Source organism: Myotis nattereri (assembly GCF_964212035.1).
Source record: "Myotis nattereri genome assembly, chromosome: X".
Taxonomy (NCBI): Eukaryota; Metazoa; Chordata; class Mammalia; order Chiroptera; family Vespertilionidae; genus Myotis; species Myotis nattereri.
The window spans coordinates 8,835,322-8,848,487 of NC_138078.1; the positions used below are offsets into that span (position 1 = coordinate 8,835,322).

At 41.7% G+C, this 13,166-nt stretch overlaps 1 protein-coding gene across 2 annotated transcripts in view; it reads left to right on the forward strand.

Annotated features, from left to right (window-relative positions):
• TXLNG (taxilin gamma) overlaps positions 1 to 13,166 on the forward strand; it is a gene marked incomplete at its 5' end in the record, with an annotated part of 53,194 nt that overhangs the window by 19,644 nt on the left and 20,384 nt on the right. For both annotated transcript variants that reach the window (XM_081081878.1, XM_081081877.1), the window contains 4 exons: positions 1,886 to 2,189; positions 5,309 to 5,400; positions 8,101 to 8,271; positions 10,073 to 10,267. In XM_081081878.1, coding sequence (XP_080938004.1) covers positions 1,886 to 2,189; positions 5,309 to 5,400; positions 8,101 to 8,271; positions 10,073 to 10,267 — 762 coding nt within the window. The remainder of the gene's footprint in view (positions 1 to 1,885; positions 2,190 to 5,308; positions 5,401 to 8,100; positions 8,272 to 10,072; positions 10,268 to 13,166) is intronic.

Here is a 13,166-nt window from a genome sequence, read left to right on the forward strand (position 1 = left end):
GAGCTGCTGAGCTGCAGTGACTTGGCAGCAGTGATTCTTGGGTGATGGACCCTGAAACCAGAGAGGAGGGAGCCTGATTCCTCGCGGGGCTGCGCAATTCCACCTTTGGCCGTGGGTTATGTTGTTGCTGGGGCACTGTTGGCCCTGAATCTGGTTTACTGCACACTTGCATTTGCTGTCCACACCCTGTGTGACAGCAACTTTGCAGAGTGCCCTCTGGCACTCCAGGACCCCTCGGGGGATATTGGAGAGCCGGTTTTGGCTGGATCCCCACAGGCCAGGCTGAGGGACCCCATCTGCCGGAGGGACCCTGCTTATTCTGCAGATGTCCTTTGAGCCACAGCGCCACCCCAGGTGTGGTCGGCCAGGGAAGGACCGTGGGAGGTTGGCTCCAGCGCGTGTCTGGCCCGACACCCTGCCCCACCGGCCACCTTCTAATTAATTTCCTTTCAGTGTGCACGAATCCGTGCACCGGGTCACTAGTTAGACTATAAAAGATAAGGGTTTAGGTCCCTTAACCTCTCTATTCCCTGCTTTGATATTTTAAATTATTTTTAGTTATTCAGTTGGATATTATTATAACGACATAATCTGTTCTAGTAACTTTGGAAAGTAGCTTTTGTTCATTTGTGATAAGAGAAAGATATTAGACATCCCCTGATTGGATTATTTAAAAAACCGAAAAAGCTCTCTTTCACACACAGAGGAAATCGTACAGAATTTAAATTTGTGCCACATCATATGAACAAGCAATGTTAACGAGGAGAGGGAAACCTATGAATAAATGATAAAATTATTGATTTTTAGAATAAAATGCTACAATAAAGCCATCTCTCCATTGCCTACTAGCTATATTGGAGTAGGCATACCTGCTTAAAACATTATACTCAAAATTTTGTGACTTAACATGGGAGAACTTTATTTTCTTGCTCCTGTAATAGTGGTTTTGGTGTGGACAATTTGTGGCTTTTGTGTCTGGCTTCTTTTATACAGCATAATTCTTTCAACTTCATCCATGCAAACTTGTACTTTAATAACAGTGGTGTGGGTGTTTTTTATAAGAAGGGTGACTTATATGTACATGGGATTTAGGGGCCTAGCCTGATTTCATCCTGTGGCTCTGCCATCTCGTAGGATCTTGAAGACCTCTGCATTCAGCCACAATGGGGAAGAGGTGATGGAGAAAGAACATGTGCTTCTAAGAATAAAAATCTTGTTGCAGAAGGGACAGTCATCACTTGGGCTCACATTCCATTGGTGGAAACTTCACATGGGAGTCCCACCTAGATGTAAGGGACTGGGAGACGTAGTCTTTAGCTGAGCACTGGTCCAGCAGTACCAGCTCCTCAGGATACTGGAGGAGCATGGGGTTTTTGCTGGACCTAGTGAGCCATCTCTTCTGTACCATTTCCTTGAGGATAAGACCAGAATAATTTTTTTGAGGTAAAATTAGAATATAACATGTTTCAGGTGTACAACATTGTAATTTGTCATCTATGTACACTACAAAACAAAGTGATCCCCACCAAAAATCTACCATCAAGACCAGAATAACTTGTGTTCATTAACTTGGTATAATTTGTGAAGGTGCTAATTAAGCAGTGGAGGTTTTATAGGGAAATAAGTTTAGATTTACAACTAAATGGCATGTCTTGCTTTCTTTGGTACCACTTAGGTGTGTGATTTTTTTTTTAACTTTACTTTTTTACACTTTACAGTTAGGTCACCTTTCAGTGAAACTTAGAAACTACCTACAGTATTTACATCAATTTTACAAACCACTAAGAAAGAAAAAAGCTGTCAACTTACGGTGTGCTATTGGTAGTAAACGTTGATTACATTTGATTTAACCCCCTTTTCATCTTTTTTGCTCCCTTCCTTCTAGTTTGTGATTGGTGCAATGGAAGAAGCTGGAATGTGCGGGCTAGGGGTGAAAACGGATGTATTGCGTACTTCTCAGTCAAACGATATTCTTCAACATCAAGATTCAAATTGTGGTGGAATAAGTAACAAGCATTCACTGGAAGAGGCTGAAGGCAGTGACTTTATAACAAAAAACAGAAGTTTGGTGAACCCAGCCTACTGCACACACGAGTCAAGAGAGGAAATTCCTGGACGAGAAGCTAGAACAGAGCCCCCTGATGGTCAGCAAGATTCAGAGTGCAACAGGAACAAAGAAAAAACCTTAGGTAATAATCTCTGCTTAGTGGTTGGATGTCACACGCAGCTCATTTATTTTATATTTCCTGCCACACAGGTGATTATGAACATGGCCTGTAGTGGCCAGTATTAAGGTGGATGTTTAGCGACTGTTGTCTTCAGTGGGGTCTGTCTGCCTGTCTGCTGCAGTTCTGTGCAGGAGGCAAAGATAGAGTAGGAAGTTCTCTCTAAATAAGCAATAAATGGTTTTTGTGAAAAAATTTGGGGCCAACTTAAAGGAATTAATATTCGACTTGTCTTGTTTTTATCTTTAATATGGTCTGACCAAAATTTACTCTGAAAACTATATATTTATTTGATCACTTTATTTAAAAACTAGTCACAACAATTTAGAGATGACATAATGTTATCTGCAGTTCTGAAAGTGGGTTAAGACTGGCTTTCAAGGGTATGTTTTCTTCTTGCTGCTATGTTTGAGATTTAGGACTAAGAATATGATACACTGAATCTCGTTATGAAATCTGAAATCCCCTTTTATTTTAGTCTTACTGGTTGCCTGTAAGTTTTTTAAACTTATTATACCTAAAATTAATAGTGTTTAATTTGTGTGGTTTTCTATATGCTAAATTAGAATTATCCTTCGTATTAAGTCCATTTTCTGCTACATTGGAATCCTTAAAAATTTATGGAAATATAATAAAAAATAATTTTAATTCCTTGCAAACAAGACATATTTCTTCAAAAAGTCAGCAGCCCCAATTATATGCGTAACAGCAGATGGAGTCTTAAAAAGTTACACATAACATTACCATGTGATTATTCATAATAGCCCCAAAGTCAAAACAGCTATCATCCATCAGCTCATACAGTGGAATATTATCCTATATAATAAAAGAGAAACATGTAAATGACCATCCCTCCGCTATGCTTACCAGCCAATCAGTAGTGAGTATGCAAATTAACACGACAAAGATGGCGGGCCTGTGGGCAGCGCAAACGTGCACAGGCGCTGAGCGGCAGGGGGCAGGTGTCTTGCCCCGCCCTGGCCACTCCGGGCTGGTGGGCAGCCCGCGCTCTAGGCCTGTAGGCAGCGCGTGCGGAGAGCCTCTGGGCTGGGGAGGCAGGCTGGCAGGGGCGGCCTGTACTCCCCACATGGCAGCGGGGGCAGCCGTGAGCGCGACAAGCAGAGCCTGCGGGCCTAGCTGAAGTAGCGCCTGCAGGCCATCAGCACCAAGAAGTGGCTGTGCAAGTCCCGCCTCCTAGCCCAGAAGGTGCGTGATCGCAGGGACAGCCACTGTGGCGGGCCAAATTGACATCCTCCTGGCTGCGCCACGGGGGTTTGCCGATCTGCGAAGCCACAGGCCTCTGGTGCGCACATCCTCTCCTCCCCCCCTGGCGTGCGAATGTCCCCCAGCACGCTGTCACCCTAGCACGCCTGCAACAGTCCTGGACCAAGGCATGCACAAGTTCCCTCCGCCACACTTCCATCAACCCCAGCATGCCTACGTCCCCCACAGGACATGCGCATGTCTTTTGGAGAGTGTCTGGGTGTTCTGGGTGTTGAGGGTGGGTGCCTCTGAGATGACAGTGAGAGGGCGGAGTGGTGATGCCCTGTTCCTGCAGAGGCCAGTGCAGCGACGAGATCACCTCTGTGGGACTAATCCAAGTGCTGAGGCGGGAGCAGGTGCAGACAGACCCAGCTGGTGGGCGCAGGCGGCCCTCGCTGAGGTGCCTTTGGTCAGCGTTCAAGATCAGGAACCCAGAGGAGGCAAGGAGTTCTGTCCTCTCAGTGAAATGATGGGATAGTCAGGGCAACTGCAGAGGAGGAATGTGCACTTTGGATGCCAGCACCCATGAACAAAGGCTGCCCTGACTCGGCCTCGCTTGCTTGGGGCCTAGCGCACTCCTGCTGGGCAGTGGGTGACAGGACGTGCTTTTCCGAGTTAATGAGAGAAAACATTGATTCTCCTGCTGCCCACAAAGGTGGAAAGTGGAGTGGGAGACATGCGAGAAGTGAGCGAGATTCTCTGTTGGTTCCTTTCACTGCTGACTAGAGATATATAGGGTGTCCCCCCAAAATGTATACACACTTTGAATACCTACTAATTCCAATGGGTTTAAGCATGAAAAGAAAAAAACAACAATGGAGCTGTCATCTGTTAAAAGTGTGGGCACAAACCCTCAGTCGGACATTCCCTGAGGGGTCCCGGATTGGAGAGGGTGCAGGCCAGACTGAGGGGCCCCCTTCCCCCTGCCCCCACCCCTGTACAAAATTCGTGCACCATGCCTCTAGTTCAGCAATAAAAAGGAATGGTCCAGCTGGCATGACTCAGTGCTTGAGCATCTACCTATGAACCAAGAAGTCACCGTTCAATTCCTGGTCAGGGCACATGCCTGGATTATGGGCTTGATCCCTAGTGTGGAGCGTGCAGGAGGCAGCTGATGAGCGATGCTCTCTCATCATTAATGTTTCTCTCTTTCCCTTTCTCTCTGAAATCAATAAAAATATATTAAAAAAAGAAAACATTATAAATGCCACTTGTCCCCTTGTATCTCAGCCACCTGCTTCTTTCTGCTGAAATCTTTAAATATTATTGTTAAGGTCTTTTTCCCAAGGGAATAGCTATCTTGACATCTTTTTATTTACATTGAACTTGGTTAACATAATATGGTTCCTAAATCATTCAGATGTTATTTAAATTGTGCATTAGGAAAAGACATGTGTCACAAGTGAGTGTGTATCTTAGGCAGAGAGGACCAACTGAAATTCCCTTTGAACTTGCTTCTATATTTGTACTTGGTTAGGAGAAAGTTTTTAAAAATATTCTGCCCTTTGTAACTTGCCCTTTGTCTTAAGTTGGACATCATTGGGTAGGCAGGGGAATTTTTAAGCCTTCAGCAAGAGTTCTTACAAATAGCTGTGTTAGAGAGTGAAGAAATTAGGGGTGTGGGTGTGGAAGGGATGCCTATCAATCTTGAATTTAAAAATAGCTTTCTTAATTTAGATGGTAAATCTCTTATTTCTAATTATAGGCATAAATTATTTTACTCTGGGTGTCAGAACATAGGAAGTGCTGTGTAGAATTTGCAGGTTAGATTAGATCTCATTCTTCTTCCAGGACTTATTTCTTATCTTGTTAATCATCAGGTAAAGAAGTTTTATTATTGATGCAAGCCCTAAACACCCTTTCAACTCCAGAAGAGAAGCTGGCAGCTCTCTGTAAGAAATATGCTGATCTTGTGAGTATTAAATCAAGGGGTTGAGGACCATATAAAATATAGCAAAATGGATATGTGCTTTATAAGTTTTTTTAAAATATATTTTTATTGTTTTCAGAGAGAAAGGGAGAGGGAAATAGAGATAGAAACATAAATGATGAGAAAGAATCATTGATCAGCTGCCTCCTGCACGCTCCACAATGGGGATCTAGCCTACATCCCAGGCATATGCCCTGACCAGGAATTGAACTGTGACCTCCTGGTTCATAGGTCAACCACTGAGCCATGTTGACTGGGCTGTGATTTTGATGTAGCTTTGAATGCTAAATTAGGTTTTATTCTAAAATTGAAGAGGAGAATCTGATTTCTTGGGGCTTTTTTTGTTGCTGGTATGACAATTTTATAATGTCATTTTATAATGAGTTTTTGTAAAACTCAGTTCGGAGTATGTCTAAGTCAGTATTTTCATTCCTGGATCATGCTTTTCATCATTTGGGCTATAATGGTTCCTATATTTAACTTTTCCTAAGAGAATTTTAGAGTTAAAGGTTTTAGCCATTGTGATTGAGATTGTGAGTTGGATGAAATAGTCCACTAAAACAATACTGTATCTCGGGAAATTTTTATTTACCATATACTGTGTGCCAAGCATTCCTTTTTCCCAGTTTCCTCCAAAGAAATTGACCTTATTTGTTCTGGGCCTATGTTATTTCAAGTAGCATTAATTCTCTTTTTAAAATTAAGAAAACAGTCTCAGTATGGAAATACTGCCATCCTTTTTGAACTAAATCATGGAAACGTCATAGAATCCTTTGAAGTAAGGGTTTTGGAAGGCTTTTAGAATTCTAATATAAATGTTAAAATTAGCGCCTTTTATGAAATACTTAACGTGAATCATCATTGACAATTTATATGTATTTTCATCTGTTAAGTTTTTTAAAAAATACGTTTTTATTGATTTTTAGAGAAAGAAGAAAGGAGAGGGTTAGAGAGATAGAAACATCAATGAGAGAGGAACGTCATTCTTTGGCTGCCTCCTGCATGCACCCCTACTGGGGATTGATCCCACAACCTGGGCATATGCCCTGACCAGGAACCGAACTGGTGATCTCTTGGTTCCTGGATCAACATTGTACTGCTGAGCCACACCGGTGGGGCTTCATCTTTTGTTAAAACAGTTATTCTATATCATAAATACTACTTTTTGTCAATGACCAGATCATACTAAGTTTTGGAGAAGGATGTGCATCTACTTGATCTACTTAAATTATTGATGGGAAAAGAAATTTGCCAGCCACTCTGGCAAACAGTTTGGTATAGTAATGTGAAATAGAACATTAGAAATCATTGCCTAGCAACCCCACTTCTAGGTTTGCACCCAAGAGAAATTGTTGCATGTGTGTATGAAGAAGCACATCAGAATGTTCAGATCATTGTGAGTAATAAAACCTGGAAGCAACCCAAATGCTCAGTGATAAATGAATGGGTCAATACAGTGTGTTGTGTGTTTTGTATTCTTTAAAAAGTGTAATATTATGCAACCTGTTGGCTGAATCTGGTGAGGCCTGTTTTTTGTACTAAGCTAAGAATGGTTTTTACATTTTTAAAGTGTTGTTTAGAAAAAGAGGATGACACAACAGATATCCTAAGAGACCTGCAAAGCCTAAAATATTTACCTTCTGGATATATATAAAGTTTGCTGTTCGCTGGTCTATGTATTATTACATGTGAATAATCTGGATGGCTCCTAGCAATATAATCTCCAGCTGTGCTGTCCAAAACAGCCAATAGTCACATGTGGCTATTTAAGCTTATATTAATTTAAATGAAAGAAAATAAAAAATTTTGTTCCTCAGTTGCAGTAGCCACAATAAAGTCAAAACAACTAAAACCAAAATGATTTCTTTTAGGACCACACACAGATGACATAAAAGAAAGAGGCGAGCAAAGGAGTAGTGAACCCAAGATTCAGAATTGTGGTTACCTTGAGGCTGGGAAGGCTGGGGGACTTCCATTCCTCAATGGAGTTACAGATGGTGTCTGCAGAACTTGCAGCCTCTTGGAGTTGTGCCACAGAGAGATTACTTTACGAAAGTATTACTTTTCCAGCAGGAATTTCCATAAAGGCATTTTTAATAGCTGTAGGTGCACATTGCCAGTAAGGATGCTTGGTATGTTTTGATAGGCCACAAGGTGTCACTCTTGTTTCTGAAATCATGACAGCATCATTTGCTTCAGTGAAAGGTCAGTAAAGCTGCCATCTTATCAATTAGTGTTGATATAACTTTGAAATAGAATCATTTGCTCCAAATTGCAAATTCCAATGATCCTCCCTCACTCACAAAGAGCCCTGAGCACAGCTTATTAAGTTCTAATTTTGAGAGCTGTTTCATTAAAGTAGCCTAAGTGTGCTTTCAGAAAAGTAAAACTTGATGGTGTTGATTCCTGAAAAGTTTTCCTCAAACATCATATTTTTCTTTTTAGTAAGAAAGTAACGAGATTAAGATTTTTTCCCTGCCCTAGATTGTTTGCTTACTTTCCTGTCACAACTGGAAAAGAGAAGGTTGGCAAAGTAGAGTGGCATGAACTAATTGAAAATGAAATATTCCATTATAATATTTGGATATGGAAAATGTGTTCATAGCTCTTACTGTAATTCTTCCATCCATAACTCAAAGGTTTTCAGTGTACTTCCTAAATGTAAAGTGCTTATTATTTTAGCTGGAGGAGAGCAGGAATGTTCAGAAGCAAATGAAGATTCTGCAGAAGAAACAAGCCCAGATTGTGAAAGAGAAAGTTCATTTGCAGAGTGAGCACAGTAAGGCTATCTTGGCAAGAAGCAAACTAGAGTCTCTCTGCAGGGAACTGCAGCGTCACAATAAGACGTTAAAGGTTAGTTGGTTCTTTGTTCTGTTTTTCAGGTGGGACTAACTCAGTTTTTTATAGTCAGCGTGTACCTATCCTATATAATAAAAGGGTAATATGCAAATCGACCAAATGGCGGAATGACCTCAATACAGGAGCTGTCCCTGGTGGTCAGTGCCCTTTCACAGGGGGAGCACCACTTAGCCACAAGCCAGGCTGACAGCTGGCGAGTGCAGCGGCCCACTTCCACGGCGCAGCGCTAAGGATGTTCGGCTGAACCTAAGCCATCATTTGGACGTCCCTCAAGGGCACAGGCTGCGAAAGGGTGCAGGCTGGGCTGAGGAACCCCCACCCCCACCCCAGTGCACGAATTGTCATGCACCAGGCCTCTAGTTTAAAATAATAAGTCCCGTGTCTACTTGGAAACAGAGCTACCATCTTTCTATTTTGCTTGATCTGATGCTTAGGGTCCCTCATAGGTGCTCATGGGGTTCTAGATGAGATAGGTATTTAGAGCAAGCTCTCCTGCTTGGAGCTATGGCTTAGGAAGCTCAAAGTTGCCAGTTTTCTGCTGAGCACTGATGTAGTTCATTACCACGTGTGAGAATCTGACATGCGATGAGAACCAAGTGGGAACAGACTAGAGCAGGGGTGGGCAAAGTTTTTGACTCGAGGGCCACAGTGGGTTCTTAAACTGGACCGGAGGGCCGGAACAAAAGCATGGATGGAGTGTTTGTGTGAACTAATATAAATTCAAAGTAAACATCATTACATAAAAGGGTACGGTCTTTTTTTTTTTTTTTAGTTTTATTCATTTCAAACGGGCCGGATCCAGCCCGTGGACCGTAGTTTGCCCACGGCTGGACTAGAGGCAGAATGAGCCTGGGAAGGGAAAGCACGTGCTGAGCCCCCCACCGCCCCCCCTTTGGGCTGTTACTCAGCTGCCTTGCCAAGCTGCCTTTGCCCATGCCAGATACCCAGTTCCTGAGTACTTTTAGAAGAGCACTTGGCCGATTATAAAGGAAGAGGGAGCAGGCACCCAAAGATTAATTGGTACCAACAGTGGAAGAAGGAAAAAGAGCAGAGACACAGGGCAGGTCCTTCCTCTTGCAGAGTTCGGTTTGATTTTCACTGAGCAGAATCTCCTCAGACTTCCCCACCACAGCACACCCCCAAGGCCTAGAATACAGGAGCACTCAGGAGATGGATCTGCACCTGATGTGGGAGCATATGGTTTTTTCTTTGCTTTCGAACCTTTGGATTTAGATGTTAATTAAAATAGGTGGTATTTTTTCCTCCCATAGCAAATCAATATTTTGTTTGGACTGTTATTTGTTTAGACATGTAATAGTCTTTTTAATACATGTATCCTAGCAAGAGTTGGAAATAGGCTTTTTAAGATACAGATTCCATTTGTCCTTTTGCCCCTAGAAAGTAGAAGGTATATCCTAAGAAGGGATCTCTCTCTTGGGGCTACTTTAAGATGCTGCCTTGTGGAACCAGTGAGGGGGGTACTTGTGAACATAGATGGAGGAAGCTGGCTGGGTGGACAAGCTCCTTACTTGTCTAACAGTACAGTGTATTTCAGATGGTCACATGGTACTTATTATAGCAGGGCAGTTTGCATCTCTCCCATTGTTCCAACTACTTAGGAAAAGCTGCTTGCTTTTAAATGATAGCCTTCTGGTTGTAACTAAAGGGAAGGAATTAGAGCTCAGAAGCATCACTTCAGGGCAGCAGTAAATGAACCCATGTAGCAGCAGCTTTTGTGAGCACGTTATTCATAGGCCTATACCATTACCATTAACCAATTATTTTCCATAATCAGGAAGAAAATGTGCAGCAGGCCCGAGAGGAGGAAGAAAGACGTAAAGAAGCAACCGCACACTTCCAAATTACTTTAAATGAAATCCAAGCACAGCTGGAACAGCATGACATACACAATGCCAGACTCCGCCAGGAGAACATTGAATTGGGAGAGAAGCTGAAGAAGCTCATCGAACAGTACTCGATGAGGGAGGAGGTAAAGCCGTTTTGTTTGTTTCAACAGCTTCTCATTAGCAACTCCTTTTCACCATTCACTACTAAACATGTAAAACTTGTCACATGGTGTTGTACAGCTTTTGTGTATGCGTAGTGGAAGTCGGGCCTCTTTTTTTTTAAATTTATTTTTATTGATTTCAGAGAGGAAAGGAGAGTGATAGATAGAAACATCAATGAGAGAGAAACAGTGATTGGCTGCCTTCTGCATGCCACCCTACTGGGGATCAGAGCCTGCAACTTGGGCATGTTCCCTGACCAGGAATCAAACCATGACTTATTGGTTCATGGGTTGATGCTCAACTACTGAGCCACATCGGCTGGGCATGTTTTTGTCTTGGTGTGTTTGTTTTTTTTAATATGTTTTTATTGATTTCAGAGAAAGGAAGGGAGAGAGAGAGAGCGATACATCAATGATGAGAGAGAATCATTGATTGGCTGCTTCTTGCATGCCCATTCTGGGGATCAAGCCCACAACCCTGGCATGTGCCTTGACTGGGCATCAAACTGGCAACCTCTTGGTGCATGTGTTCAACACTCAACCACTGAGGCACACAGACCTGGCATCGGTATTAGGGGTTTTATTTATTTTATTTATTTTTAATTTATTTTTAAAATATGTTTTTATTGATTTCCTAGAGGAAGGGAAAGGGATGTAAACATTGATGATGAGAGAGAATTATTGTTCGGCTGCCTCCTGCATGCCCTCCCTACTGGGAATCAGAGCCTGCAACCTGGGCATGTGCCCTGACCAGGAATCGAACCATGGCCTCCTGGTTCATGGGTAGATGCTCAACCACTGAGCAACACCAGCCAGGCCATTGGTTGATTTCTTGCATGTGCCCTGACTGAGGATCGGACCCGCAACCTTAGTTTATTGGGATGACCCTTTAACCAACTGAGCTACTGTGCCAGGGCCTCCCCCGCCTTTTAAGTTAATAAAATATTGTGCTTTTATCTGTGTTGTATTCCTTCCATAAAAAGATTTAAATGATTGATTAAAATTAAAAAAAAAAAAAGATTGTGGCATCTGCTCTGGGTTACTGTATCCAGTTTATAAGACAAACTTTAGATTATATTAATTTAGAATTTTACATATAGCCCTTCAAAAACTTAGTTTCTAAAATCATTTTATTTTAATCACTCATCACTTTTTACTTTTTATTATGGACAATTGCAGACTTAAACAAAAGAAGAGAGAAAATAAGAGAGAAAATATGTCACCTGGATTCAGTAGATGAAACCATAGTTTCAGCTATATTCCTGTCACCTTCCCCTGGGTTATTTTGTTCTTTTTTGTTTGTTTGTTTACTTTTTTTCTTTGTCTCCTGGGTTATTTTGAAGCAAATCCAAGGTGCCATATTATTTCATTCATATATATTTGAAAAGATATTTCAAAAAAATAAGGATCCTTTTTTAAGTTTACCCACAATACCATTTTCACAACTAAAAATTAACGATAATTACTTAATGTTAAATGTCTAGTCATTGTCCACATTTTTCTGATTCTCTCCCCTTTTATAAATTTAAAAAAAATTATTTTTTTAATCCTCACCCGAGGATATGATTTTTTATTTTAGAGAGAGAAAGAGAGAGAAACATTGATGTGAGAGAGAAAAACATTGATTGATTGTTTGCCTCTTGTATGTTCCCCAACTGGGACTGAACCCACAAGGTAAGTATTTGCCCTGACTGGGAATTGAACCTGTGACCTTTCAGTGCACAGTATGGCATTCCAACCACTGAGCAACACCAGCCAGGGCTCTCCCCTTTTTATTTATTTTTTTAAATTATATTTTAATTGATTTTTTACAGAGAGGAAGGGAGAAGGATAGAGAGTTAGAAACATCGATCAGCTGCCTCCTGCACACTCCCCACGGGGGATGTGCCCGCAACCAAGGTACATGCCCCTGACCAGAATCGAACCCGGGACCCTTGAGTCCGCAGGCTGACGCTCTATCCACTGAGCCAAACCTGTTCGGGCATCCCCTTTTTAAAAGAAAAATTATTTGGATCAAGATTCACATAAAGTCCATCCTTTTCACTATTTGGTGTATCTCAAGTCTATAACAAAGATTTCTTTTTGCTCTTTAGTCTTAGAATGTGTTTATTGAAGAATCTTTTTGTTGTAGAGAATAAAATTTCTATTAGAGTATAAAGCCCTCAGTTTTTTTACAATTATTCTTTTAGTTTTGTTGTTTAATATGACAGTCTGCCACATTGTAGTTATAGAAAATTTGAAAATCATGTTTAAGTCACATTACTTATGTCATTAATTTGAACATTATTGGATATTCTTTCTTTGGTAGGAAGAGTTACTCTTTCTGCAACTGAGAAGGGATAATCTGACTTTTATTATACATAAATAACCACATCACAGTTTTCCTTGAAAATAATAACAGCCTTTTACCAAATGGCTACTATGTGCTGTGCCCCATACACCTTACATAGTGTAACCATTGGATTGGCTTTTATAACTGCAGTGTGGGCATGGCTGTCTCCACATAGGTAGGGGACTAGGATTCAGCAAGGATGAGGGGCATCTGCCTGAGACCATGCGTGCCTTCACAGCATGCTTCTTTCAACTAAGAAATTGGAAAAATTTAACACGGAGAAAAAGTCTCCAGAAATTCTCTATATGATACATGAGTTAACAGTTTGAGCTCCTTATCCACCCACGGAGCCACACTGGCTGGGCTGTACCTCCTATTTCTGACCTACTTAGTATGGTGATGAGGCTCAGACTGTATCAAGAAAAAGATGGCCCAGCCAAGGTGACTCATTGGTTGAGCATTGACCTGTGAACCAGGAGGTCACGGTTCAATTCCCTGTCAGGGCACATGCCCCGGTTGCAGGCTCGATCCCCAGTAGGGGGTGTGCAG